Source organism: Branchiostoma floridae, chromosome 8 (genome assembly GCF_000003815.2).
Source record: "Branchiostoma floridae strain S238N-H82 chromosome 8, Bfl_VNyyK, whole genome shotgun sequence".
NCBI lineage: Eukaryota > Metazoa > Chordata > Leptocardii > Amphioxiformes > Branchiostomatidae > Branchiostoma > Branchiostoma floridae.
The window spans coordinates 17677595-17705319 of NC_049986.1; the positions used below are offsets into that span (position 1 = coordinate 17677595).

The window sequence follows — 27725 nt, forward strand, 5'->3', positions numbered from 1 at the left end:
ACTTAAGCCCCCTTTACAAATCAAGAATTTAGCTCGGTCGAGTTGTCAGCGAGCCCTAAATTACGAGGAGGCATGACCCTGATGCCTACGAACAAATGGCAGAGTTTACTCGTCGGCATCAGGGCCATACCTCCTCGTACTTAAGAGCTCGCTGACAACTCGGCCGACCTAAATTCTTGATTTGTAAAGGGGGCTTTATGACAATCAGACTTCAAATGGTAGTACTATGCAGTTTATTTCAATAGACCATCCGCACATATGGCAACAAGTCACCGAAAAGTATTTTGGAAACATTTGGGCATGGGATTCAGTGTTCTTAATAATGACCAAAGACAGTTTTGTTATACGTCAGATAGCATGTTTTGAGAGTGAAAAACATGTCTGTTCAGCATGCTAACATACTAGTACATGTATTGCATTTAATGATGTCAAGATCCTCTTAAAACCAGAAAGTAATTTCTACAGAAGACTCCAAGAATTACAATATAAAGAGTTTGCTCCTAGTAGCCAAGGTGTCATCCTCATTAAAGTTTATACTCGATTCCATATGCATCTTACTAGAAATGCACTGGCATGGGTACCAGCTAAGTAGTTAAGGGTGCCTGAGGGTAATATTAGTTTGTGCTATGAATGTGTGAAAGTCCAGCTAGAATAGTCCTGAAAGTACTAGTAAGTTTGGTAACTAATGGCAGCCGTTTCTTGAGGTGGAGTTGGCAGCAGACACACTCCTTGCAAGGTAGTGAAGATTTCGCTACACCAGAGATGCATCTGGAAGCCTGTCTAGTAGCAATAGTTCGTCTGTGTCACGTCTTGCAGGGTTGGGTGCACAGTCAGATCATTTCTTGGCCGCAGCTGAATAAATAAGAACATTTAGAAAAAGTTAATCAAACTGTTCAACGGAACAATGGCATCATACACTGTATGCAGGTAAGAAAATGGAATTTCAAAGAACCCCTTTTACAAAGAAATACTTCAAAAGGAGCAGTCGTAATAGGAGAATTTTTGGACAGGAAAGAAAGGACAGATCAAGGAGGTTTAAAAGCGGGTCTATTTTACGGTTAACCTCATTGGACAGATAAAGTATTATTTTACTTGATCTTCTCTTCCTGTATTAAAAGGAAATGTTCTATCTCTCAGATGATGATAACACATTTTATACTGAAGCATAGTCAGTTGGAAATTGCTTCCTTTACCAAGAAAACTACACTACATGTATTTCATAAAGGAGCAGTCATGATTCATTTAATTACAGATGCCAACCACAACCGATTCATACTCGATTAACCTCGACATAAGCACACGCCTGTGTAGAAATAATGATCCATTCGAAGCAGGGGTCTCTAGGTGCAGCCATGAGTATCTGATTACGGTCTCATTGGCATTTTGGTCTCACTCTGTTCAGATGCACACTGTAGCCACAGGGCATGCCTTTGTTACAATGATAGTACCGCACTCGCCCTTCTTCTGCGTAATTACTAGTAACGTTATTCATGAAAGCGTTATACTGCACCATCAACCCAGCGTTACTATCTGGGTTATCAGGTCAAACTTTTATTGGGGACATCCCATTGAAAGATGTGGCCAAAAATCCGTTTCGTCGCTCTCCTTTCGTTAATGATACATTGTAAAGCATACATAGAAAATTAGAACTATCCTTCATTGCTAATAATGACTGAAGATGGTTTTGTTCATACAATTACAGCAGTACCGTAAAAATATTGAGATTGTGGCTGAACCCCGGAAAGTTAGTGGCTTGTCCCTGCTTGACCTTTGACCATTTTTCAGAAACTGAAGGCGTGAACTGGAGGAGCTCAGTGGGACCGGCCCAGGACGCCGTCATCGGGAAAACATCGCAACTTTCTCAAGCTTTCTTAAGGTTTAAACACCAGCTTAGGCATTCTTGTACCTTTAAATCGTATCATTAAAAGTAAAGTGACCATTTCAGTGCATGTACAGCGCTCTGGAGATCTTAGTAGCGGGACATCGTGAGGTAACGTTGCCTGGATATTACTTTTAGCTCTAGCCGTAACCGTCAGAAATTGTTCAAAACGAAGTTTTTTAATATCCAGTGTAAAAAATGCTTTTTCTTAAATTTCCTTCGCTTTGATCCATAGTTAGATCTCAGCTTAATTTACTTAGGTAAATTGTGGCTTAATCTGAATTAATATTTTCCTAGTCCAGCTAAACTTAGTTTGAGACTGCAGGGCTCGAAATACCACATGCATATGCAAGTTTGTGCATGTAAGATTAGTGTGGTGCAAGTAAGTTTAGACCAAACTTGCACCAGTGCAAGTTACTTTTGTCCTCTAATACCTGACACTGTGACATTAGAAAAAGCTTACAAACACCAAGAATATTATCTGTCATTGAAAGGTAAAAGAAAATAACACTTGATAAAAAAGTCTAAGTTTGTCCATAGAGGTTAGACATCCATTGAGGTTAGACATCCAGGTAAACAATATTTCAAGACAATTCCATCTCTACAATGCTTAAGATCCCTTTGGTGTTGTCTTACCTTGATTTGCATTTAAGTCACATTTGCATACAAGTTAGTGACTTTAATGTTCAACTGGTTTTTCCAGTTATATGTACATGTTATACTTGTAATGAGTTGTTCTACCACTTCATTCCAGCGATTAGTGATGGATGTCAATCGCGAGGCATGCAGAAGAAATCTATGGATCTTATCGAGTTGTAGACATTGGATTGATCTTTAATTAATTAATTTTGTAAATTTCAGTTTCATTAATTCTCGTTTTACACATGATTTGATATATGATTTGACCTCTGACCTCCACCCCATCTCTTGAGATATTGATTTTGACCTTGGAACGTTTTCGACATGAGTATGGACACTGATTATGTTTTGACGCACCGGTTTTATGTTTTCTGTACTGTATGTTGTCCCTGGGTGTTCAAAGTTTGACTGATTGTTACCACGTTTTTGTCCTGTATTTATTATTTACATGTATGTTTGATGGGCCCCCTTGGAAATCAACTATGCACTGTTGTAGGGGCTACCCATCTGTTTCAAGATGAAATAAATAAATAAATAAAAGCCTAAATTCACCTTTTTTGAAACTGTACAATTTAAAACTAAAAAAAAATATGCTATGGAAAAACAAATACTTAAAAGTATCCAAACATGTGGTCTTTATGTATCCCCATTTACTCACATACATTTGCAAATTTTCAGAATAGGAGATAAAGAGTTAACAGTTCACTATTTTGGGTTGTGCAAGTAAGTTTCTTTTGGTGCAAGTTACCTTTTGCTCAACTTGCACTGGTGCAAGTTAAGTGAAAAGTGTATTTCGAGCCCTGGACTGGGTTTTGCCTGCACAACCCTCGCCCCTCCCCATAATTTGCAACATCAGTAATACTCGTGCCAAGTAGGTTATGGGTTGTCGTATCTTGAGAACACCTTGACTTAGCACACGCAGAACTGGAAACACTAGCAGAAATGAAAAGCATAAATTTACATTTAGCCTGATTCAGGCAATACAAAGTTGTTTAATCATTTTTAGTGTTTGTTATTAATTGATTGAAAAGGAACTTTTGTTAGACATCATGATATAATGCACCAGCTCACAAACTTTATGTTACACCAAAGGGCAATCATCCCAGCTGTACAGGTACAGGAATAAATCGTGGGCACCCATAGCCTCAGGGACAACAGTTTGTGTTTGATCTGACACTTCAGACAGCCTTTCGTGTGAGGGGACCATTATCAGATGTCTGCTAATGTTGATGTGGTTCATCGAATATGGATTAGTTGTGGCTGTCACTTGTGCATTATAAATGATGATGCTCCTTTTCAAAACTGTTTTCTTGGTAAAGGAAAGGCTTTCCATCTCTCTGAGCTTGAGGAAACGTCTCATCTTGCTCAAAATGCTAGTACTTAAAACCTTCCTATGATATGCTGGTTGTACCGGTCTGCCTAAACACCACAAACGACCACAAACGACTCAGAAACACCACAAACGACCACAAACAACTCTAATATGCAGTGTATATGGGTCAAAGACCTTGTGTGGCGCTCTGGAGACATTGTTTACACATTTATGAATTTAAAAAATGCAGCAAGTCCTACGTATTCACCAGTTATTTCGAGTTAGTCCGCCGGTTTCAAGATCGAAGCGATTCTTTGCCACCATGTTGGATCGCCCGTGCTAGGAGTCTGCATGGGGAAGTTCTCGATACCTTCCTCGGTTCCATAGACGACAGGACGATAAAACTATTGACGCTGTTGGTTCATAGATTATAGCATGACACAACTCTGTCATTGTAAACTTATAAAACTTGTATACTAAGTGTTTTTCAGCCTCAAATGCAGGCACGCATTCATTGACAGCGCGCTCAGCCATCATAACCGATCTTGAAACCGGCGGACTAACTCGAAATAACTGGTGAATACGTAGGACTTGCTGCATTTTTTAAATTAATAAATGTGTAAACAATGTCTCCAGAGCGCCACACAAGGTATTTGACCCATATACACTGCATATTAGAGTCGTTTGTGGTCATTTGTGGTGTTTCTGAGTCGTTTGTGGTGTTTCTGAGTCGTTTGTAGTCGTTTGTGGTGTTTAGGCACACCCTGCTGGTTACTGCAGGTGAAATTGGAGTTGTCCAGATATTTCTGATATCTACTACTAAGTGCACCTAACCTTCACCAGTCCATGACATTGTGTAAGTGGATTTTTGTTTGCTGTATTAGATAAACTGTTGCATACCATCCATGCATTGTGATAGAAATAGTTGCAATGGTTTTCGAGCAGATTTTAGTGCGATCCTTACTTACAGTGCAAATGAACCTTGTCTGGTACAGGTAACATTTTAAGTGTTAGTTTAATCAGGGCTCAAAATACCACCTGCATATATGCAGGTTAGTGCAGGTAATATTGGAGCTGTGCAGGTATTTCTGGTGTCTACCTGCACCTTACCTGCACTGGTCCATGTACTGGGTTTTGTACATAAATCGTATTAAATTTAAATGTCCTATAATGTAGCTGTGTATGGATTGTTACTAGCTGCATTAACTGTTTCCACCTATAAAGCATAAAAGAAAAAATTATCAATGGTTTCTAAACAATTTTAGTTTGATCCATGATTTCTAAATTTAGAGCGGTGCAGGTAAAACTTGTCTGGTGCAGGTAATTTTCAATGTTACCTGCACCAGTGCAGGTATGCAGAAAAAAGTATTTTGAGCCCCGTTAATATACCACCACATACACCAATGCTGGTCATTCTCCCATGCATAGCCATCCAGTGGCTTTTATTCCAATCATGGCGTAATGTACGTGTATACAGTATAGGCCAGGGAACAGCTCTGTGTAGGAGAATGGTGCAGGTAAAACATTGTTTGTGTGATTTAATATGTTGACTAAATTTGAGAACTGTACCTGTCTAAAATTTCTGTGAGAATTCCTGGGAAAGGATTATGTTTATGTACATTTATATGTAGTAAAATCACAGGGCATCCTTTGCATATAAATTGTAAAGGAGGTTCATGTCATTTGTTTGTGCCAACAATGATGAACTTAAGAGACAGTTTAGGTTCAGTCTCAGAGTTTTACACATGGGTTTGCATTAAGTAAGCCTACATGAATGTGTCACTGTCAGTGTATCTTTTTTAAGTCCTTCATATCCTCGAAACTGTTGGGTGGATAAGCCACTGTGGCAAAAAAAAAGTGCAATTGCCTCTGCAGAGAACTGTGTACAAAGGCAGGAAAGGTCACATTTTACTACTTTTTGTAACCACAGCCGATTAGTCTCCTCAATTTGGTCGTGGAGATCAGTAGTGGCCGGGATTTTCAGCGAGGGAGTGAGTTCAAAATGAAAGCAGAACTGCAATGGACGTCACTTGAAGACAGAAGGAAAATGTACAGACTTTGCATGGTGCACAAAATGACCAACTTACTGGTGGACGTACTAACTGATAAGTATATAACACCAGGTCAAAAACAAACTAGAAACAGTACCAGAGTTACCAACCTAGATTTGATGTGTTCAAAAATTCCTATTTCCCCATAACTATTGTAGAGTGGAATATGTTATCACCAAGCACAGTAAGGGTGTCTTCTCTGGATAGTTTTAAAGAACACTTGCAGATAGATGTGCAAAAGTTAGGTGTGACAAGTCGTTCAGTGTAATATAACCAGCTGCTGCCATGCCGCATGCCTGCGAAGCTGGTGTGTAACGCCGAAGGGCGGATATACCGGCTATGTAGAGTGATACAGATACAGAGTTGGTAAAAATCCTTGCCACTACCAATCCTTGGGGCCCAACCTCTGCTTGGAGAATAACACTTAGTCTTACCTTCAGCCTCCAATTCTGCCACACGTTCCGCCAGTTTTTTGGCTTTCCTCTCAAAGGCTTCATATCGGTCGATTTGGTCACGCAGGTTTGCCTCATCAATCTTGTACCTTTCGGTGATTCGCTCCTCGAGCTCAACACAGTTGCAAGTTTCGTCCTCGTCCTGGGCCTGACAGGTGGACACTAGGACCACTGCACACAGAAGGACGGCGAGAAACTTCTTCATCTTGTTACTGGACTTGTTTCTTCCTGCTGTTCCTGATCTAATGTTTTGTCAGCACTCGCAGCTTTTCTGATCAACTTGTCTTTGGAATGTATATGGGAGGAATGAATTAGATCTGAATCTTGGGTCAACTACGTATGATATTCATCACGAAGCAGACAAACACTGTGACATTTACCACTATTGGTTGGGCAGTTTGCCACTTCAAGGGGTCAAGGCGTGGAGAATTGCTACTTTAATCTGCAATAGGCTCTGCTGATATTGTCTTCTTTTTTATGTAAAAATTAATGTTTGCTCACATCTTAGCACACGTTTTACTATCCAGTTTCTCCCATACTTGTACGCACCACTCACACACCTTGGATTGCAATAAACTTATAATCATACACAATAGAAACATTTGGCATCTCTGGCTGTTCTTACAACCGTAACGTTATGTCCTTAAGGCATGTGAGGTAAGTGCATTCATGTGCGATGATATTATTAGATTAATGTACCGTCACACTGACCTTATCTGACAACATAACAAACACCAAACAACCCACCCCCCTTCCCATGCCCCTTGTAACTGTAGCTTTGTTGTTGGCTATTAAACAGATGAAGGCTAGGTATCCAGGCGGGGGACATTTTAGTGTAAGGGGCTACTGCGCTGTGATTTGTGATCGCCACACTAAACCGGGACCATGGCATTACACTAATCATCAACTAGTGTGGTGGTGGCATCCATCTGCATCTGTCTTGGAAAACAATGGTAGGCAGACGGGGTGGGTTAGGCGACCCGTCTGCCTGGCCTGCAGGTGACTTTTTAAAGTGAAGGAGGGGTGTGCACTTTCTTCTCCACCCTCTCATCTACAAGTGCAGTGGTACAATTAGGCCATGTTGATTTGATAACATGGATGACATCCTCTGGGAACTCCAAAATTGATGCGAGCGAGTGAATAAAAAAAAAGTTTGGCAAAAAAAAAGTTGCCTCCAGTGTGAAATCAAAGTGGCCAGGAAGGTTGAACATAGGACTAAACACACATAGTATGGTATACCAACAGTTAGGTGTAGGGACCAGTACATTATACGGGAGCAAGACAATTTTTTCTTCTTGGACCTATCCGAAAAAAACAGACCTGAAAAAAAATCAGAGGAACAGGTTTCGCCAATTACAAAATGGACACACTATGTCGGCAGGCATTTGGGGTCATACCGGGGGCCAAGAAGACAGCAAGAGGAAGTCAAGTAGAGTTTATAGTCAATTGTACCAAGTTTCTATAGTCAAAGGTACAAAGACAGTTAGCCCGTATTACTTGGAGATGGGATTTGTAAATGCTAGTGGGAGTCCAATAGTCCACCAAACAGATTCCTTTGTAGGAAAACTGACCAATTACCATTGTTTTGAGTATTGCCAGTTCTCAAGTTTCCTCTGGACCAGAACAGGACCTGACTTTCTGTACTGGTACCTCCCCCTACCAACAGAAGATTTTTTTATTTCTGTCCTTTCACATCTTATTCTTTGAGTTTAGATTTATTTTGGCATTCTATGGCATTAGACTATGATTAATTATCTGTTTTCTGATACTTTTTTTTCAATCTTATTCAAGAATATTTGTGCTCATTTTACAGCTGCTTTGTACAATTTATTGTGTGGTGGAAAACTTTTTTTTTTGGAAACGGCCGAAAATTGGTGCGAGCGCGGATGTCATCCATATAATCAAATCAACATGGCCTTATGATCAAATATGAAAAATGTTGACATTTACCCTTCAAATGGAAGAAAATGTGGTCTAACTTTAAGAATGATTAACATCCTCTCATGGTATGGGTACCCTTAGAATGCCAACTTTTTATCTGAAGTTTACTACTAGTAACATGTCTTCAAAATGCCCTCATAGTGTAAGGGCCAAGACCCCCCTTCCACACCATCCCCTGATTTGTCACTTCACTGTCACACTCAACGTTGGAATAAAATCCTGGCTAGAAAATTGAATATGAATTAAGATACTCAAGATGACAGTTAATCCAGCAACTGAGTAGGTTTTGTAGATAGTCAGAATTGTTTCAGGTAAACATAAACTACAAGTAGTACAACATTTTGTCAGTGACTGATTACCTAGTAAAAGTACATAAACAAAAGAACAGACACAACCAGATAGCTTGGTTTAAATTGAAGTTTTTAATAGTGCTTGATTGGTATCATAATGGCATTTCTACTAGTACATTTACCTCATGAGCTCAGAGTCAACAGATAATCAATTGTCTATAAATGCTTCAAGTTTGTGGCAATTACATTGCACAGTGAGCAAAAAGTGGATTGTTTTGCCTTTGCGGTGGTACTAAAGTGTGTGACAGTGCTATGTTTGCATACCATTTGCTACAGTACTTGAAACACCAGCACTTTTGTGGATTTAACTTTGCAGTGATGCAGTCACCCTGTAGACTGCCAACATAAAACAAAAATGTCAAGTCGTACAGTCGTAATTCTTACGTTGTTGTTGACTTGTGTGATTGTGGTACAAATTTCAAATCATTTACTCCTCACATTACACGATCCTTCTCTGAACGACCCTCAAATATACAGCATTGACCAAGAAACAGTAATTTACTGTAAATGCAGAAATGTTCGCGGTGGATTGATGTTCACGGTTTTCGCGGTGACCACTTCACCGCAAACTTAAATCCACCGCAAACATTTTTCTATTATGGTATTAGACTGCAGTCTACGGTGTTACCGTGAACTTAAAACCACAGCGAAAAGTCTGTTTCCCCGCTACCGCGAAATTAAATCCCCGCGAACTTAAATGCATTTACAGTATGTCTCCAGATTTTTCTTCAAAGCAAAAGTTAGACTGACCAGATAAAAGATAAAAGCAGAGGTAAAAGTTCTTTAATTCTGTTTTGTAACTGCATGAAAGTGACTTAAACCAACAGCTACAACATTGATTGGAAAGTGCAGTAACTGTCTAAACCTGCTGCAGAATCCATTCTACCATGAATGCAAATTAACTGTCAAGCTAACAATGCTACACTTAGTCTAATTATAATCTATAAGTATAAATGGATAAAAAACACAATATCTTTTTAAAGTCCAGCAAATTATGTACATGTAAATCCCATAACTATATTTTTCTTAGCGAAACTTAAGTCAGGTACTAGTAGGTTGCAGATGTGCCCTTGCAAGGTACTAGCAAGTAGTTAAGAGTTTTGCTGCACATGTAGATGAATCTGGAAGCCTGTCTATAGTATCAGTGGTTCCTCTGTTTCCTATGTTGCAGAGTCGGGAGCACAGTCAGATCATTTCTTGGCTGCTGTAGAATAAATAAGTGACGAGAAAATTGACTGAATTAGATTGTTTAATGAAACAAGTTGTAATATAGGTTAAATATAAAGCATTTGTTTATTTATTGTAAAATTTGTATTAATCTATTTATGTCCCCGTGACCACCTACCCCCCACACTGGACCGCTGGGAAGAGCAGCTAAGGCTGACAGAGCCATCCAGTTAAAATAAAGGTGATGTATGTATGTATGTAAGGGTACATGTCAGTTACAACAGTCATCCTCATCTGAGGTGAATAACTCACTAGGCCATAAGGACACTTACCGTCTGCCTCCAAGGCCGTCACACGTTCCTCCAGTCTGCCGACTTTCCCTTCAAACCTTTCATACCGATCCTGGTAATCTTGGAGCTGTTCCTTATGCGTGTTGTACTGTGTCCAGACTCGACGCTTGAGGTCACAGTCGTTGCAGGTTTCGTCCTGGGCCCGACAGACGGTCACAAGGACCGCAGCACACAGAAGGACGGCGAGAAACTCCTTAGATGCCATCTTGTTACCAGACTTGTTTCCTTGCTTTTTTTATGTCTCAGCGACCTGTAAATGTCTGGGGTATGACGGTAGGAATGAATGTCTGACTGCACATGATATTCTGCACAAAGCAGAAAAATATGAACTGTGACATTTGCCATTATTGGTCGGGCAGTTTGCCACTTGAAAGGGTCTACGCATGGAGAATTGCTACTTTCATCCGTTTTAGGCTCTGCTGATATTGTCTTCTTCTGTGTGAAAATAAATCTTGTTGCTGGCATTTTCTTACAAAATTTAAAGCTCCACTGTCCAGTGTCTTAGATATTCGATATATATATTATGCATCACCCAAGACTCCTTATATCTGCCGGAAAAGTATGACCATACGAAATGAAAATGCATGACCTCCCTGCTGCCTTGTTACGTGTTTTTACAACTTCGTGTCCTGAAGGCATGCGTGTAAGGTAAGAGTAGTCAGGTGTAATGATAATTCAATTGTATGATTGTGCTGACATGCAAAGCCCCCTGCAGTTTGCCCATGTGTAAGTATAATTTTGTTGTCTGCACATTCAGTGTCATTGACCTTGTTGTCAGAACTGTAAGTTACAAATGTGAAAATTCTGAGGGTTGAATTAAGAGAACCTTTTCCAAACTGACCCTCTGCCCCCAATTTAGCTAATGCTGGGGAATCCGTCATCATCATCATCCATCAATATCACACATTAGAGAGTTGACAAATAAAATGTTACATCATACTAAACATTAGTACTTACTAAGAAACGTGATCAGACTTAGAAACTTGGTTAACGAGTGCAATGGCCTCGCATGTTTTGGACATGGGATTTTTCAAATTAAATTGTCCTTAGCCAAATTTTGATGGTCACTGGACATAGGAACACTGTTAACTTTGAGCACTGGACTGTCATCCCAGCATTACAATGATACTGTACATTGAAAAATACTTCACCGACATAACAGAAATAGCAAAAACTCTGTGATGCAGCAGTACAAAGCTTTATTTATTACAATTAATTAAACATTGGCAAGTCCAGTGTGTGATTTACTTCATAATGTGCCTCAGCTGCTTCTACATTGTATAGACTTGATGCACATATTAAAAAAAGGTTCCAACTGTCCTTTGGAGAAAAGCTGCAGAGTAATACAGTAAACAGTTATGATTTACTGGTACTATCTTTAGTGACAGCTCAAGGGCCAAGAGGAATATGGTCACCATTGACAGTATTCTTGATACTTGCATTTGGTCCATGTAAAGATAGTTAGAAGGATCGGCAAGGTAAAAGTTTGACAGTCAGTGTACTAGAGAAAATGTTTTCTGTTGTGTTAAATGCATCCCTCTCAACAATTCTGCAGGAAAGGACTGAACAAGGTCAAGGTCAAACTTACCAGCATAGAACATGAGCAGCAGAAGACAGCTGGAACAGACTGCTGATCCCCCAAGACTGCCCAAACATGCTCAGAAGAAGGAGGACAATTCTTCAAAAGTAAATAATGTCACAATATAGAAATAGATTTAGTCATCATCATCATTGTTCACCACTTATTTAATTTATCCAATAATATTATGTTAGTCAGAGTAGTAGTGTCCAGTACTTGACTACTTGACACAATGTGACACTGTTTAAAGCAGTGCATGTATTAAATATTAGATCCATTCCTGGTATATATATATTTTGCATTTTGGTATTTTAACTTAAGTTTCATCATTGTAATATAAAAAGCATAAAAATTACATTTTAGACAGATTAAGTCATAATAGGTTTATTTGTCTACACGATGTATCTCTATGATTTTCCAGGTGGAAGATAAGGACATGGCAGCCATCTTGGTTTCCATGGATACTGTAACCCTGGAGGATGCAGAGGCGGGATCGTTGTCATGGCAACTGACTGATGTAGTGATGCAGATGGAACAGTTCGCCTCCACTGGCGCTAAGCTAAAGGAACTTGTGAGAACGACGTATAACAAGTCTCTGCAGGACCAGAACTTTGCCAGGGTGGGTGCACGGCTGTGTGGTGAGATGGCCACACACGAGGTGGACGGGGTTAAACTGAGGAGCGAAGTACTGACCAGATTACAGGTAAGGCTACTGGATGATAAAGTTTGGGATGCATCAATGTCATGAGTAGTCAAGTGGTTTGCAAGCCTGGCTCTGAATGTAGAATTTGGGAGTCTGAATCCTTGCTATTGTGGTTAACCCAAAATGCATGCTACTGTGAAGGGTTGCAACAAGACCTACCCACATACCATACCAAATAACATCACAATCCAGAGATTCTTAGGTTATGCTGACCACAAAATATGCTGGCCAAAGAAGCACAAACAAACACACACACATAAACAATGATAAGCAGGACTTTGTACAATTTCAGATCAATGTGTTGCAAGTTCTAAAAATTCTACAATTCTGCTTGCCACCACACCATAAAAGCCATTAAGTTGTTCAACAACATCTCAAATTCTTCCATAAAGTCTGTACTTCTTGTGTTTAATGGCTGTTTGTTTTTCCTGTAGGAAGACTATAAGAAGAAGGAATCCCTCCATACCAGTGACCAGGCAGTGTTCCTGGGGTTTGTGACACTTCTCTGTGAGCTGTTCGGTGTGTTACACATTAATGGGGAGCCAATGAAAGCATTAGTAGGGCCTGTATACGACACACTGATGGAGGTAAGAGTCTGGACAACACTGTAGATATGTAGAGTATATTCTTTGTGTATGTGTGTGTAGGTTTTAGATTGTGTGTGTGCGCATGTTTGTGTGTATGTAGGTTTTTATGTGTGTATGTGTGTGTGTGAGCACATGTTTGTGTGTGTGCATGCAGTACATATCCATATTAGGGTAAAAACTTCTATGCAAAAGAAAAAAATCAGTTTTATTGATTACTTTACCAGCCACTGTCAGCGATATATCTCATGGTTATATATGGCAAAACATACATTTTTAATCTAAAACATGTGTTGATTCAATTCCATTTTTCTCCCAGCTTCTCAGTACAAAGTGTGTATCAGATGATGAGGTGTTGTGCTGTACAATGCAGGTAAGATTTTTTAGTGTTTGATCATTTGTAATGCTGCCTGTCCCACAAAACGTCCTAGGCGAGAGTGAAGGAAATATACACGATCTGAAGCTCTAAAAATTCTCACCAATACAATTCCTTCTCTGAGTGTTAGGTACATTTCTAAACCTTTGCCACAGAGTTGTGAAATTTCTCCACCCAAATTCGAGAGCAATTACTTTTTGATACAACAGGCACATCCTTTTCTGAACTTCTCATAGTAACATTGTGGGAGTCAAGGAAATATAACTAACCTGAAAGCTTTAAAAATTCTCACCAATAACATTCCTTCTCTGTGTTTTTAAAGCCTTGCATCAACGAGTTCTAAAATTTCTCCACTCAAATTCAAGAAACAAATTGTTTAAAAAGACACATTCTTGCCAGAACTTCTTGGAGTAACATTGTTGTTGCATCTAATATCTACAGTTAGAACATATAGGCCAAACCCTGGAGCAGAGCGACCCCTCCCGCATGTCTGCCCTGATGGGGAAAGTCCGAGACTGCGCGCTGGGGAAGGAGACAAGTCCGTTTGCGCGCTGCCTCATCATGGAGGTCGTGGAACGACATGCCAACAACTGGGAACCGCTTCCACAGGACGTGTCGGACTATTACAGCAGCACGTTGGAAAAACTCTTGAGTGAAAAATGATTTTAAATCTTCATCATTGCATCAGCCAATATGCATAGAAGCTCTCACAGAAAGGAAAAAGACTAGTAGATATATCTAGATACATTGTAGACATAACCCTTCTGTCATAGGTGATAGGGCAATAGCACAACAGGTCAACCCTACTCTTCTTGATAAGTGTGTTGGGTTCTTGGTACATGTATATGTACTAGATACTTAGACTGAACACAAAAAAGCTTCACAAATCATGTAGTATTGACATGCATTTAATCAGAAATCTGAACTAACTAATCCGTAAATAGTTCCATCAGGTTGGTAGATCAATTGAACAAAGTCTTCTTTGAGCACAACCTTCTTTCTTTGACTTTGACTTTCTTCCGTAAACGTTTTGACGGCTATCTGTAGCCTTTATTCAGTACAAAATAAAGTACTGAAGGCGACATATTGTACTGTTGAAGGCAACAGACAGTCGTCAAAATGTTTACAGGAGAATTAAAATTTGTTCAATTGAACTAACTAATGTTTCACCTTTTAGACAGGTTTTTGCTTTAACTTACAATGTACTCAGACTGTAGCTAACATTACATGATAAAATATACATATACAAAGACATACAAAATGTAGGCTATACCATAAGGTGACTCAAAACAATGTACATGTTATAACACATAAACGTAGGAACCTATTAACAACTTTAAGCTTAACTTCCTTGAAGCTGTTAAGAAGTAAAGTCTTCAAAATGCTGAGAAACATTTAACACAATATCTGTTCTACGGCCCTGTACAAGGGTTCCTTACAGATTGCACTTGACTTTCCATGGCTGCTCTTTAGATAAAAAAAGAAACACACCACCTGACTACAAGTACATTTAGGTGATTTGTGTTGCTTAGTTTTTGGAATGCATCAGTCTAGAAAAAGCCATCTGATTGGACAACAGCCCATATGGCTAACAGCTGCCAGAAGATTGTATTTTCTTAAAATAGAATGATGATTATGTTTTATCCAATGTTGCAGTAATTTTTAAGTAATACATTATCATGATAAAAACAATAAAGGCTTTGTACAGATACAATTGAACTACATGTAAATCTACATCTTATTTCTTTCACTATGAAAGTGACTTGTTACTCAAATTCTGTTTCTTGATGGTAAACACTACTACTAGCCTATTCGAGCTTCAGTTTGTTCCTCGGTTCCTTCGCCACGTTTTTGGAGGAAACAGTTGTTGGGGGACGGATGAATATTATGCATACAGGTGGTATTTGCAAGAAACAGAATGTAAGCAACACCACTTTAAATAAGCATATGACACTCACATTCAGCTCCTAAGTATTCCTAACAATGCTTCATTTGTCCTTAAAGATACTAAATGACAACATAAATGACCAGAGTACTAGACAGCTCCCACATAAGCTAGAAAAACGTATCATAGAGTCATCAAGATTTTATCCATCTTAGATATTGCTTTGACTTGTCTTATAACTTCATTTTCAACACCGTATATAATTCTTTGAGAAGATTCCTTTCATATTTTTACAGCAGTAAATTTCTATCATGTACATATTATTGATACAATTTATTAATCTTAAATCCAGCTCTTTCTTGTAAACCTTGGAATGAAATGTTTAAATGTCTTTAGATCATAGTAAACACTAAAAATCAATTTCCACAGTTCCACAAAAAAAGTTGTCAGTTTTTTCATGATATGAGAGTCAACTTGGTGGGTAAATGAGTAAGAAAAGTTCATGTAATGTTTGTTGCACTTATTTTGTACTTTTAATGGCTAATAAAGATGAGTGTGACAACAACATGGACAAGTCTTTATGACTTAACTATTCTCCAAGCAGACCCTAGGTGCCTTAGAGATAGTATCAAAGCTGGCCATGGAGTATAGCCGGCACCCTCTGGTGCCCGTTTGACTCCCTTTGGCCGGCTTTGACACTATCTCTAAGGCACCGTAGGGTCTAATTGGAGACTATGACTTCACAGCTCCTCAGAACAATGCAGCCTTAAACCCTCCCAGCTGAGTGTTCCTCCCCACGATGGCTGAGAAGTGCGGCTTCTTGCTGTCTGTGGACGTTTGCTTGGCAGCTACAGAAGGAGTCCTGTGGGGTAGGGAAACACCTGATAAGTTAAACACAGAACAACTTACTGGAGATGGCAGACTTCATCCCTTTAAACATGCCCCCCTGACAGTGTATGGTAATGCTATAAACCCATACAAAAACGAGAATACTAGTAATAAATTATTCCCTCTGAGTGAAGTAATTATCATAGTAAATAAAAACAATACAGACAGTGTTATAGAATCGGTGTTGTTCAATACTTTCAGCCCAATAAATTCACTTTAAAATCTATCAAGCAAATTTAGTACGGACAAAATGAAAATCTTTCTCCGATCAAAAGACAAAACTTTGAACACTAGGGAAAATGTTGAAAAGTTACAATGTATGTGCCTTACTTTGTGATCATATCTATGAGCTGCTGTGTTGCCTTTGCCTTTTTGTGCCCGGCACCAAACAGGTTAGACTGGATCATGTGAGCCTGTGAGGAAAAAAACAAGGTTGTTTAGCAAGTTTTAAAGTCTTTTTTCAAGATCTCTACTTACCAGTATCAAAACAAGACAAAGGCTCTTGGCTTGCTAAACAAAATCTTCAAACATAGTATCCATCCATAGCTTGTTTAGTTGTGCTTTTCAATCAGAAAACAAACATTACAGAAAACATAACGCTCTCTCAAGTAAATACATCATGTATACAATTAAGAATACTAGTCACAAGGCAAAAAGTTCTGTAGACATTATACTCTTGTCTTCACTGTGACATCCCACCATGTCAAACCCTTGCAAGATGGGAACAATGGCGAGCGAGACTTAACTGGATAGGGAGTGAGTCAGTGACTGCACTTAAAGTTATGTCAAGAAACACATTCACACTCAAAAAAACAGACTGAGAATGAGAGAGGACACCCCTGCACCTTCTTGAGGCTCTTGAGTGCCGGCTCCATCTTGCCCTGCGTGAGGCGGATGGTTCCGCTGAGCTGGTACGACTCGGCCACCTCCTCACTGTACTCACCAAACGCCTCCATCTTGGGGCGCAGGTTAAACCGAAGGGCCTCCAGCGCTTCCTGACAGTATAGAAAAGAGACTTAAATGCCTGACCACTGGAAACTGTTTAGGGCTTGACAATGAGGTTTTGTAGACTGACTGTATAGGGACTCTATGGAGTCCGACCAGTGGGACAGAGCTCCTAGAGTCGTAAATATAGTCAGGATAAATGTAAATGTAAATGGTAAACATTAACTATCTAATTAAGGATACCACAACTCACAAAGCCATATATAGGGGATGGATGATTTGGCAAATGAAGGAAAGAATTGATGATTGAATGCAGTGTATCTATGTGATAAATGGATGTCTTGAGGAATGGATGGATGGGAGGTACCACATCCTATATATGAAAGCCCCATATAACACCTGAGTACAAAAATAGCAGCACAAGGCTGATCTCCAGGCAGATCTACCAGTGGCATAAGGAGTCTAGCTGGCCAAGGAGTGTTTTGTGGCTCAGAACACTCCTTGACCAGCTAAACTCCTTATACCCCCCTCACATTAGGCGAAAATCGATCGTAAGACGAGTCTGTGAGCTCTAAATTACAAGGAGGCATGAGCCTGCTGCCGACGAAGAAATGGCAGAGTTCCCCCCTTCCCATCAGGGTCATGCCTCCTCGTAATTTAGAGCTCGCAGACTCGTCGTCCGATCGATTTTCGCCTAATGTGAGGGGGGTATTATGCCACTGGTAGATCTGCCTGGAGATGGCATCACCCAGACTGCACAGCTGACCTCCTGTTTGCCCAGTAAAACAGACGAAAGTTGACTGATAGTGGTACACAGACTACACACATCTAATTACAAAATTAATGGCACAAAAGGCAGCACATAGAGCGCTCAGCTGACCTCCTGTTTGCCCATCCTGACCAGCAGCCTGCTTCGCTCGTCCTGCACCCGTAGTGTGTCCGGGTGGTGCGGCCCGTACGCCACCTGGTAGATACCCAGGCACTCTTCCAGGTATGTCTCCGCTGAGGCTGCACAGTACAGAACAACAGATGAAACTTTACTGCTGGATTAAAATAATACGTACGCAAATATAGGCAGCTTACTGAACAATGTCGTGTAATACATGTATGTTCTTGGGCTGCATTTTTAGAATTGTTGTGAAGTCTGCAGCTCGGGTGCCTTAGGAGAAATTGGGCTAGGATATGGTTTCTAGTCAGAATCATTCGTCATTAGTGAAACTTGGGAGAGAAAAACAAAAGACACTTTTACCCATTAGTTGGATCTATTACATTTTCATGACATTTTTGACTGGAGGAATTTGCTTTCATTAACTGCCTAAACCAAAAGCTTTTGTGATGTTCAGTCCTTCTGAGGAAAATTCTACTCTTTTCTATTTTTTTAATCATAGTTTATGGTGCATTTTTACAGACTTGCACCATAGATAATCAATGATACTTGTCTGAGAATATACTGTACCTTCTCCCTCAGCAATGTTAGAGGCTGAATACGCCATGGCCAGAGCGTGCGCCGTTCTACCGATCTCCACACTCCCCGACTCGTAGCTCACTCCAGAGATAGAGTGGGCCTGTAGGAAGTACTCCACAGCTCTGTCATGATCAGTGTCGTCTCCCTTACTCTGCTCTATCTGGGCACTTGTTAAGGATGAGGCTATAAACATGGATAACCCAACATATCCAAATCACAGAATATGAATAAGATTTTGTGTCAAACCAGACAGTCACTCAAAGAATGAATGAATACCGGTTGTACAATACAGATGAAGACTGAGTCCTTAACAAGGTAACAATTTGAAAATGATACTGAAATTGATAGGATCAAAAAATTGGCGTGACAACCCCACTCCACTAGTAACTATTGATTCAGGAGAACAGACATTCATAATAAAGTTATTAAAGGAATGTAGGAATTGGAGCTTCAAGTAGTGATGAACAAGACTGTTTGACATCAGCTTTACTGAAATTTCCCCATCTCAAATTTTCTACACTGAAGACAACTGTCAGGTTTTATGGCTAAATACACCTTTCTCACGCGTTGGCCATCATAGATTGAAGAAGAGGTCAATGAGGCAAACAAACAAAACTTATTTCTAAAATCAGCTCCCATTTAGTTTTTCCCTAGACCACACAAATTTTCACAATATAAGATCAAATAATAAATATTATAACCAGTGTTATGCAGTGAAATATGTAGCAATTTAGACTCGCGTACTGATCCCATATTCCCTTAAGAGAGGCAAAATAAAAACATAATGATGCAAATATTTGACGGACCATGCAGCCATTATCTTATTGGTCAATTTTCTAATTTCCATGCTATCATTGGTTGAACTACTTATTATGATGGACAGTCTTTTGTTTGCCTCATTGAACTCGTTTTAAATCTATCATGGCCGCCGCGTGATTGGTTACCAAATTTGTCTCAGACTCCTGATAAAGTTGGATCATTACATGAAGATGAAGATGACCTGACTAATAATAAAGGATACCCTTCCCAGGTCCTGGTACACAGGGATCAGCTGCACACTGTCTTCTCCATGGTTCTCCTTGATCAGATCCTCAGCCTAAACAAGACAACATCTTAAAGTCTAAGAATTTCACATAATCAATAAGTTGATATCCTGACATCTACACAGCAACAACATTCAGAACCTATTTCCATTTTTAACCAAACTTCATATGATACCAAGATGAAAATAATGTTTTACTATATGTGAAATACTAACGGCACTGAACTTTAATCCAACGCAACTTTAATCCAACACTTTTCAGAACCCATCTGTCAGTCAAAAACTAGCTCCGGTATGCAAATTCTTTTGAGTGCTTTACAAAACCAGTAAGGTATACGACTTAAAACCTTGTAAGTTTGAGCTCACAAAGATCGCATGTTGCAGCGACAAGTTAATCAATCTTCTGGTATGTTTTCATGCTGTTAATCAAGCTGTGGGAGGAGGGCAGCGACTGTAATTTCAAGCAACCCTACTCTTCGTCCTCACATTACACATTAATCATCACAGTAAATATAGCGAAATATCAATAAACTGTCCATCCAACACAACCAACATGCCTTGAAGAGTCCCTCTTTAAAGTACAGGGCCAGGCTTTGTTACACAAATTCAGTGGAAATCCGAACACGCGCCATTTTGAATCATATTTCAGCACGCCCCTTCACCCCTATTTTTGAAAATGATCACATCCAAAGGCCAGTAGGACGGATCTCACTGGCGATACCAACAGCCCCACCTGGGGGACGTATTGTAGGGAGTTTGTACTACATGTTTTGCGAGTATATTTTTTGGGAACCATTCACAAACAACGTATTTTGCCACCATTTGCTAACCAAACAACGGATAGAAAGTTTCATAGAACGTCATAACTGTGTAGTAGAACAGCAGAAAGGATTTGCCGCTGGTTGATGCATTTTGGGGCCGTGTTTTGATCGCGGCTATCAGCAGTTTACCGACATGCCGATTTGCCAATTTAACCTAGAGTAAGTGCCTGCCGATTGATACAAATTTGTTGTTGTAAATATGAAATCCATAGATAAACAGCCTTGTTATATTATTGTGTTGGATTAAAGTTCCACTGGGAATAGAATCCCAAAGGACTTGCTATCAGTTACACTGTCTTTGAAATGTTATTTTCTCGTGACACAACAGAAAGTGGCAGACCAATGCATGTGTAGCAATGGCCGGGGAAACATAGTAAACAATGCACTAAACAGTTTCCAGAATGCGCTAAGGCCATACCAATTTAATTTGTTGGTTCTCGGATTTTTTCAGAAAAAAGTTGGAGCGACAGGGCGAAAAAAAAAAAAAAAAAAAAATGCAACAAGTCTGGATTCAGGTCCAGAGTTTCAGGTTGGTAATTCCAGACCTGAAACCATGGTATATGTGTGGCAGAATACTTATCCAGTTACAATTACATGAAAAATTTGCATGTAAGCATACATTTTATATTTAATTTCAACAATACAAATGCAAAATAATGTGCAGTATTACAGAAGTACACACAGTAATAAAGCTTAACAGTTGTAATAAATCATCATAGTAAATCATTAACAACATTAAAAAACTTTTAAAAAGGTTGAAAAACTTTTTCAGCATAGTATAATGTCTAATGTATGTTAGCAACAACAACAAGAAAATGACTTCATTTCACCCAAAAAATAAAAGAGTGCCTGAAACATCTGATTCATTATTCTCCTTGTGAAAGCTGCAGTTTAAGCAAAAAACGCTAGAGGCGTGCTCATTTGCATGAAATTGCATCTCATTTACATACTTGTGACTGGCTACATGGCGGCCATTTTGGTTTGCCGAATCGTCATTTTTCAGCACAAATTTCACGATCTATTGGTGGTTTTCGATGATTTACAACACAAAGGAAAACATAAGCAGGTGATAGTTGTTTTTGCATGTCCAGTACTTGTTTCAGAAGTTTTGTTTAACTGAGCCGAAGTTTGTCCAGCAACTTGTAGGTACCATGTAACTCTCACGAACATGCAAATGAGTTCTCATGAACATGCAAATAACCTCATGGATTTTTTTTTTTTTTTTTTGAAATTGGGAAAAATAGAAGCGGCGATTCCGAGAACCAACAAATTAAATTGGTATGGCCTAAAGCCCGCTTGTTTATTCATGGTTCAGTTTGGAATTTGCTGGAATGTGTTGGATTAAAGTTCAGTGCCGTTACATGCATTACCTTTTCCATGAATCTTGCTGCCTTTGATGGGTTTTTGTCAGCAAGGTACAGCCTACAACGAAAACATGAAACATGATTACAATTCAATGAGGAGAAATTATTCAAGGAAATTCCTAACATCAATATAAGGAGGGAAAGCAGTACAAACAGCACAAAAATAGCAGGCACAGTGATTGCTGCAGTTCATTACAGCATGATAGGTGGCGCTGTGGTAGGAAGTGTTTTCTTTTCTGTTAACATTGATATATGAATCAACAAACAGGTACATTAAGCTCAAAATTCATTTAAGGTGTACGGAAAAAATGGGTACTACACACATCATTAAGATGTCACCCTTACTTCATCTCTTCAGAGCTGGAATCTGAAATTCTATAGCTATTAAACTTAGCTTACAGAGTTTTTGAATTATAACAAAGGTTTTACTAATAATGTTTCTGATACTTAAACATTAAGAATAAGCTGCATACTAAACTGAGTATGCAGTATTTTGTATATCCATATTTGAACATGATTGTATATAACCCCACATAAATGTATAGATTAGATGCACCGGTACAAGCAGTCATAAATTAGGTACACAGCTCCAATAATACACCCAGAATTTTGAGCCTACTATGTTGAACCCTGAAATGTTCACTTACTTCCCCTGAGCGATGGCCACCCTTGTCTCCAGGTCTGTCTGCTCCAGACTGTTGAGCCCCGGCACCTTAAGTCTCTCCTCACACACCTTAGAGGCTCTGTTTAAGGAGTGCTCTGCCTCACGGAATCTTAAAGTCCAGTTAAGGAACAAGTGGAAGAACTCTCAGGAAAATTATGTACCGGTAAGCCATATCCTTTTATCACGGATGTTAAAAAAACAGATCGTGTAATATTACATCACATAGATGTGATCTACATATGTTAGGTGAAAACACCTCCAAATATAAAGCACTTAAGGTATATAACTGTTACATTGTTGTACTCATAGTTTTCCCCCATAAAATTGAGGATTGTACTAGTATGTTTGCTGCCCTCCACATTGTTAGAGTAGTTGATGGTTCCCTACAGTTGTATCAGCATAAAAAAGTATGTTAGGCTACATTGCAGCATCTGCACCACAGTCTACTTTTCTCATCAGGCAACTGCTGCATACATGTAAGTAGTCAAAGTACTGCATCATCAGGCATATTCATTGTGACCCAAGTAACTTATACTGTATCACTCTGATAGATTCATAGTTCAGCTTACTGCATCAAGACGAAAGAAAACATCAATCAATACTTCATTGGTGTAAATTGTAGCCAATACAGTGTTATCACAAACGGTTGTGAAGCTATCAGTAAGAAGGATACTTTTTCTGCGATGTGAGCGCCCTCCCCAGGATGAGGTGCATGTTTACGAGGACCTCCAGGATCCGTGCCTTGGTATGGCTGGAGTGGGATGTGTGCACACCTCCCAGCAGGATGGAGCGGGACATCTCTGCATGCTGCTGGGCCTGGGGAGCCAGTCCTGTGATGTGAAGAAGAAATTTGCGTACGTTAAATGCTTGAAAACATTCATGCCTCAAGTGTACATGTAATAGCAGGTTTACTCTGGGAAAATCTTCCTCACTTGAATCAGGTGTAAAGGAGTATCTATTCTAGTTTGGTGTGAGTTTTGTCAGCCCTCATGGAAAGGGTCAGGGTGACTTTCTGCTAGAACTTGATGATGACAGGTTATCTAAATTTGGTGGAAGGCTGACAACAGTGGTGGTCAAATCTACATGGCCAAGGCAGACAGATGGCACAGAACATACACATACCTCTGAGCTCCAGATAGCCTGCTGCTAAGTTGGTGTGTGCCTCTGCAAGTCTCCAGTCACCATCTCCATACACTACCCTGGACAGGGCCGTACACCTCACTAACTCTGCTATACACTCATCCACCTGTAATAAACATTTATTTATTGCTCACAGATAGCTTAACAGTGGCAGAGATATACAAGCTAGACCATCACTTTCTGAATGTAACATGGGGTAGAAAATTTCCCGAGCAGCCTCCAGGCTCGTAACCCCTGCTTCGCCTATTGGATCAGTTAGTCAAGCTTGCTGAAGCTTGATGTTTCTGACTTAGGGAGAAGAGATGTTGCCACAGTGAGCATAGTTCAGTGCCTATAGAAGTGGTCAATGGCCTTACACTGAGCAAACTCGTTAAAAAAATGTGAAAACTTAGCAAACTCGTTGATAAAAACATGTGAAAACTTTTTCAGACTTTCTGACACACACACGCACACATCAAATATAAATCATGTACCTTTTTGTCACTCCTATACTTCTTGGCTCTCCTCTCAGCCTTCCTAAGCAGCTCTGCAGGTGGTGTCATGTCCACCCCGTTCACCAGACGTTTCTTCTTACGCCTGGTTTTGCGCCGGGTGCTTGGGGGTCTCTCGGAGTCAACTTCCGACTGCCCAGTCTCTGTTTCCTCCTCACTACAGATTTTACAACAAATCAGGACCTCAAATTTAGACCAATCTATTTTGCCAAACATATCCTGGTGCCCACTCAGATAGAAGATAGGCGGTCACTTCAGACATTAACCTATTGGTAGCACAAAGCATAGCAGGCCTTCCTGACTTTATCTTAGAGCATCTTATTCTTAGCCTTAAATAAAACATAAATTCCTGAATTTAGAATGCAGAATTAAAACACATGTATAACGTTAAACCCCACGTATACACTCCTAAAAAGTTTGCATTTCTATGTTTTTCTAATTCTAAGTAGTATCCAAATTCCCCATGCAGAAAATTCTGAAGTGTTTTAGTAGGGGTGCAGAAAATTCAGGTTCAGGTCCAGTTCAGGTCCAGGTCCAGGTACGAACCTAAACCTGGATCTGATTCAGTATGTGAAAACTTGTGAATAGACGATACTCAAAACAATAGTCCATTTTGCAACAAAGAAATCTGTTTTGTGGAGTATTTGACTCTCACTGGCATTATAAAATCCTACAAGTCTAACTGCCTCTGTTCTGTTGATTGTAAAACTTGGTAAAAATGACTATAGACTCTACCCTCAACAGGTTAGCCCCCAAACTTGTGAATGCCTGATCATATTATAATCTGTTCATTTTTCAATAGGTCCAACATCCTGTCCACCAAATTTTTTCAGGTCCTAGTTTTTGGTGTTACCTTGGTGAGTCCCTGACCGTTGATTGGTCGTCTCCATGTTGTGAGGGTGAGGGAGGGGGTTCTGCTGTAGGGATGTCCACTATGGGGATAACAGGAGCCGGAGTCACCACAGCAGGCGGCTCCTCAGGCTCCGGATCACTCGGTGGGAAATCATCAAAATCTGCCATGGCTGGCGGTTTCTGAAGGGAGTACATTCATTGAAATTGAACTTTATTTTAACACCACTTTGCACATAAACAGCAGAACATTTTAATAGTCTCATTATCAAAATCGACGTTATTACACATTAACGTTAACGTTAGATATTTAAAATCACAAGTACAAAAAACAAATTTGCAGCATTTAGAACAATTAACCGTATTATGTTGCTGAGCTCCTAACGTACATAAGACTTGCACTGCACTTGAACATCTATATTTCTTTAGATTCAATTTGATCATGTTGATAGTTACAGGGTCGCGTAGCGAATCCCTGTATTGTTTCTTTAGCCATCCATGGGTGCCGCCATGTTGAATTTTGACAATCCATGGGTGCCGCCATGTTGAATTTTGACGTCACAATCAGTGACCAATGGACTGTTCTGTTTCCAGTGACGTTACGAGTTTACTTATATATCATTTATTACTTATTATATTATTTATTCATTACATCTCTATTACTTATTCACAAGCTTCCATTATCTAACCATCATGATGTCAAGCTATATAAAGGGGCTAGACTTTTGTGCACTTTGGTTTGTGGGTTTGTCAAATTGTGCCAAAATGATATTAAATAACGTTTGGTCAAGACTAAAGGGCTATCAATACGTAAGGACAAAGATGACTTATTTTTCTGATTTGACAGAATATATGTTGTTATTCCATTTGAATAGATAATTGCTATAATTGCTAGGTAGCGTATCTTTGAGGGAGCTCATTATCATAATTTCAGCAAATGAAAATTACCAATGCAGCCTTACTGTTAAATGGTAGGTGTTTAATATTTTCGTCAAATCTAATTGATATCATTAAGATTACCATGAGATGTGAAATTTATGCAAATGAGGCAATAATTTGCATATCAATTTCAAAATTATAAAAAGCCATTACACTTTTGATATTCATACCATATGTTCCTTAAAGTAGAGAGGAATGTAGCAACATGTTAATTATGCAAATTTTTACGATCATCTGCATAATTTATCCAGGCAGTAAAATAAGGCAAGCTTTATCACGTGCACTGTTTTCTGTTTGGTCGAGCGTCCCTTGCACCTCGAGTGTACGTGTGTCTCAAGTACTTAGAACTTGCTGAATGAAGGGGGTTGTTCTGGCGGGGCTAGTCCATTTCTTATTGCAGAAGGGACTGTTTAGGTGGGCCTGTATATGTTCACACCTGCCTTTTATCATTACCTAGCTAGAATTTCACCTGGCATAAATTACACTTAAAAGCGACCCTGTGTGTATGTGTGACAGTACACATATTTATCTCTAGTTCTATGTTTACTTCTGCCCCCCCCCGCAAAAAAAACAATATCATCGCTAAAAAAAATAACGACACCATTTATGACATAATTCAGCAGCCTAAAATAGTCTTACCACACCTTACCTTATGTATATACTGTCCTGCCACAGGAAATTGGCTCCAAAATTGCTTTATTAAACGATTTGCAGGAAAACTAGTCCATTTGTGTCTGTGCTGAGCGTCCAAACATCAACTATGACAACTGCAACTCTCGTCACCAGGGTACTCTGTATTACAGCACATGGTTAACAAAAATCAACTTTGAACTTTACACTTTGGCATAACTCTCGTGCCCAAGCATCTCCCTTTTAGGGACTATACATTATTAGTTTATTCTAGTTATCGTATGTCTATGATTCTCTGGTAAAAAGGTAGCAGTCAAACATAGCAGATTTAGATGTACAATGATATTTCATGTTCTTTTATTATTTTATGATCTTAAGGTTTTCTTGTGAGCCAAAAACCTTCCTTGCGATCCACCCCCTGTAACCTTATGTACGTTCCCTTGCAGGAAAAATGGCGCGATCGCATGTCCTGTTGGACGCCCGTTTGAGGCAGTTGACATGGTCGCGTAAAAAAAAAGATTAAAAAATCGCGGTGGCCCAAATCAGGCTGTCAAAGGTGCCCACGTAATCCCCACGAGTTGTTCTATCGCCTACAGTACTCGTCTTGATTCAAATATTATTTCGGGACGAGATTTGAAGAGTCAAAGTTAGCCTTCAAACTGGCTCTTTATGCCTGTTTTCGGCCTCGATTTCGCACTGCATGGGGGTTTCCGTGCAACCGATTACGATCATATACTTCCGGGTCGTACGAGTGAGGTCATTGAACGCGGGTCACCAGGTATCTTGACGGTCTCAGTCTGCGCTAGGTTCGGTAGAGGAGGATTCAAGTCAGGCTTACGCATATTGTTAAATTAGGTTTGTTAAGGGACTCTTGGCGAAAGTATGTTTGAACTTGCAGAACGTTTTTTAAGTTTGTGTTTGTTCGTATCGTCTCGGCCCACGTTGCGAATCTGCAACGGTTGTAAGGTCCCATCCGAACGAACTATTAACTGGCATTCTCGTAGACATCAGGAGACAAACTGTGTTAATTTGAATAACACATTTATAGAACAGTGCTGTAAGAAGTGTATACAGGGAACTAATAGCGGAAAACGTGTTCGGGAGACCTGAGGACCTTGGGGAGACAAACTGTGTCAATTTGAATGACACACTTACATAATATAAGCGCCGTAAGAACTGTATGTAGCTTAACTAATAGCGATAAACGTGTTTAGGAGAC

At 39.6% G+C, this 27725-nt stretch overlaps 2 protein-coding genes across 2 annotated transcripts; one reads left to right on the top strand and one right to left on the bottom strand.

Annotated features, from left to right (window-relative positions):
• The first annotated feature begins 1767 nt into the window (after positions 1-1767).
• LOC118421671 (CBP80/20-dependent translation initiation factor-like) lies at positions 1768-14170 on the top strand. Its single transcript, XM_035829117.1, has 6 exons — positions 1768-1876; positions 11697-11827; positions 12142-12423; positions 12858-13010; positions 13327-13380; positions 13825-14170. The coding sequence occupies exons 2-6, from the start codon at positions 11741-11743 to the stop codon at positions 14044-14046; spliced, it is 798 nt and encodes a 265-aa protein (XP_035685010.1). The 5' UTR covers positions 1768-1876; positions 11697-11740; the 3' UTR covers positions 14047-14170.
• A 1782-nt stretch (positions 14171-15952) lies between these two features.
• LOC118421672 (tetratricopeptide repeat protein 23-like) lies at positions 15953-26937 on the bottom strand. The gene is made up of 13 exons (XM_035829119.1): positions 26932-26937; positions 24942-25120; positions 24071-24245; positions 23580-23703; positions 23131-23287; positions 22441-22566; positions 21800-21851; positions 19588-19662; positions 18558-18726; positions 17982-18109; positions 17002-17151; positions 16487-16569; positions 15953-16130 (listed from the first exon to the last, which is right to left on the bottom strand). Exons 2-13 carry the CDS (start codon positions 25106-25108, stop codon positions 16019-16021), a joined length of 1518 nt encoding a protein of 505 aa, XP_035685012.1. The 5' UTR covers positions 25109-25120; positions 26932-26937; the 3' UTR covers positions 15953-16018.
• Positions 26938-27725: the final 788 nt, after the last annotated feature.

What these genes read in the sequence shown, in the direction of transcription:
- LOC118421671 (XM_035829117.1), top strand. Translation starts at nt 11,741, where the DNA reads ATGAGCAGCAGAAGACAGCTGGAACAGACTGCTGATCCCCCAAGACTG. An exon ending in TATACGACACACTGATGGAG is followed by an intron (nt 13,011 to 13,326) that starts GTAAGAGTCTGG and finishes TTTTTCTCCCAG; the next exon opens with CTTCTCAGTACAAAGTGTGT. An exon ending in TGTTGTGCTGTACAATGCAG is followed by an intron (nt 13,381 to 13,824) that starts GTAAGATTTTTT and finishes TAATATCTACAG; the next exon opens with TTAGAACATATAGGCCAAAC.
- LOC118421672 (XM_035829119.1), bottom strand. Translation starts at nt 25,108, where the DNA reads ATGGCAGATTTTGATGATTTCCCACCGAGTGATCCGGAGCCTGAGGAG. An exon ending in CAGCAAGATTCATGGAAAAG is followed by an intron (nt 19,663 to 21,799) that starts GTAATGCATGTA and finishes TGTCTTGTTTAG; the next exon opens with GCTGAGGATCTGATCAAGGA. An exon ending in CACTCAAGAGCCTCAAGAAG is followed by an intron (nt 16,570 to 17,001) that starts GTGCAGGGGTGT and finishes TTTTCCTCACAG; the next exon opens with GCTCACATGATCCAGTCTAA.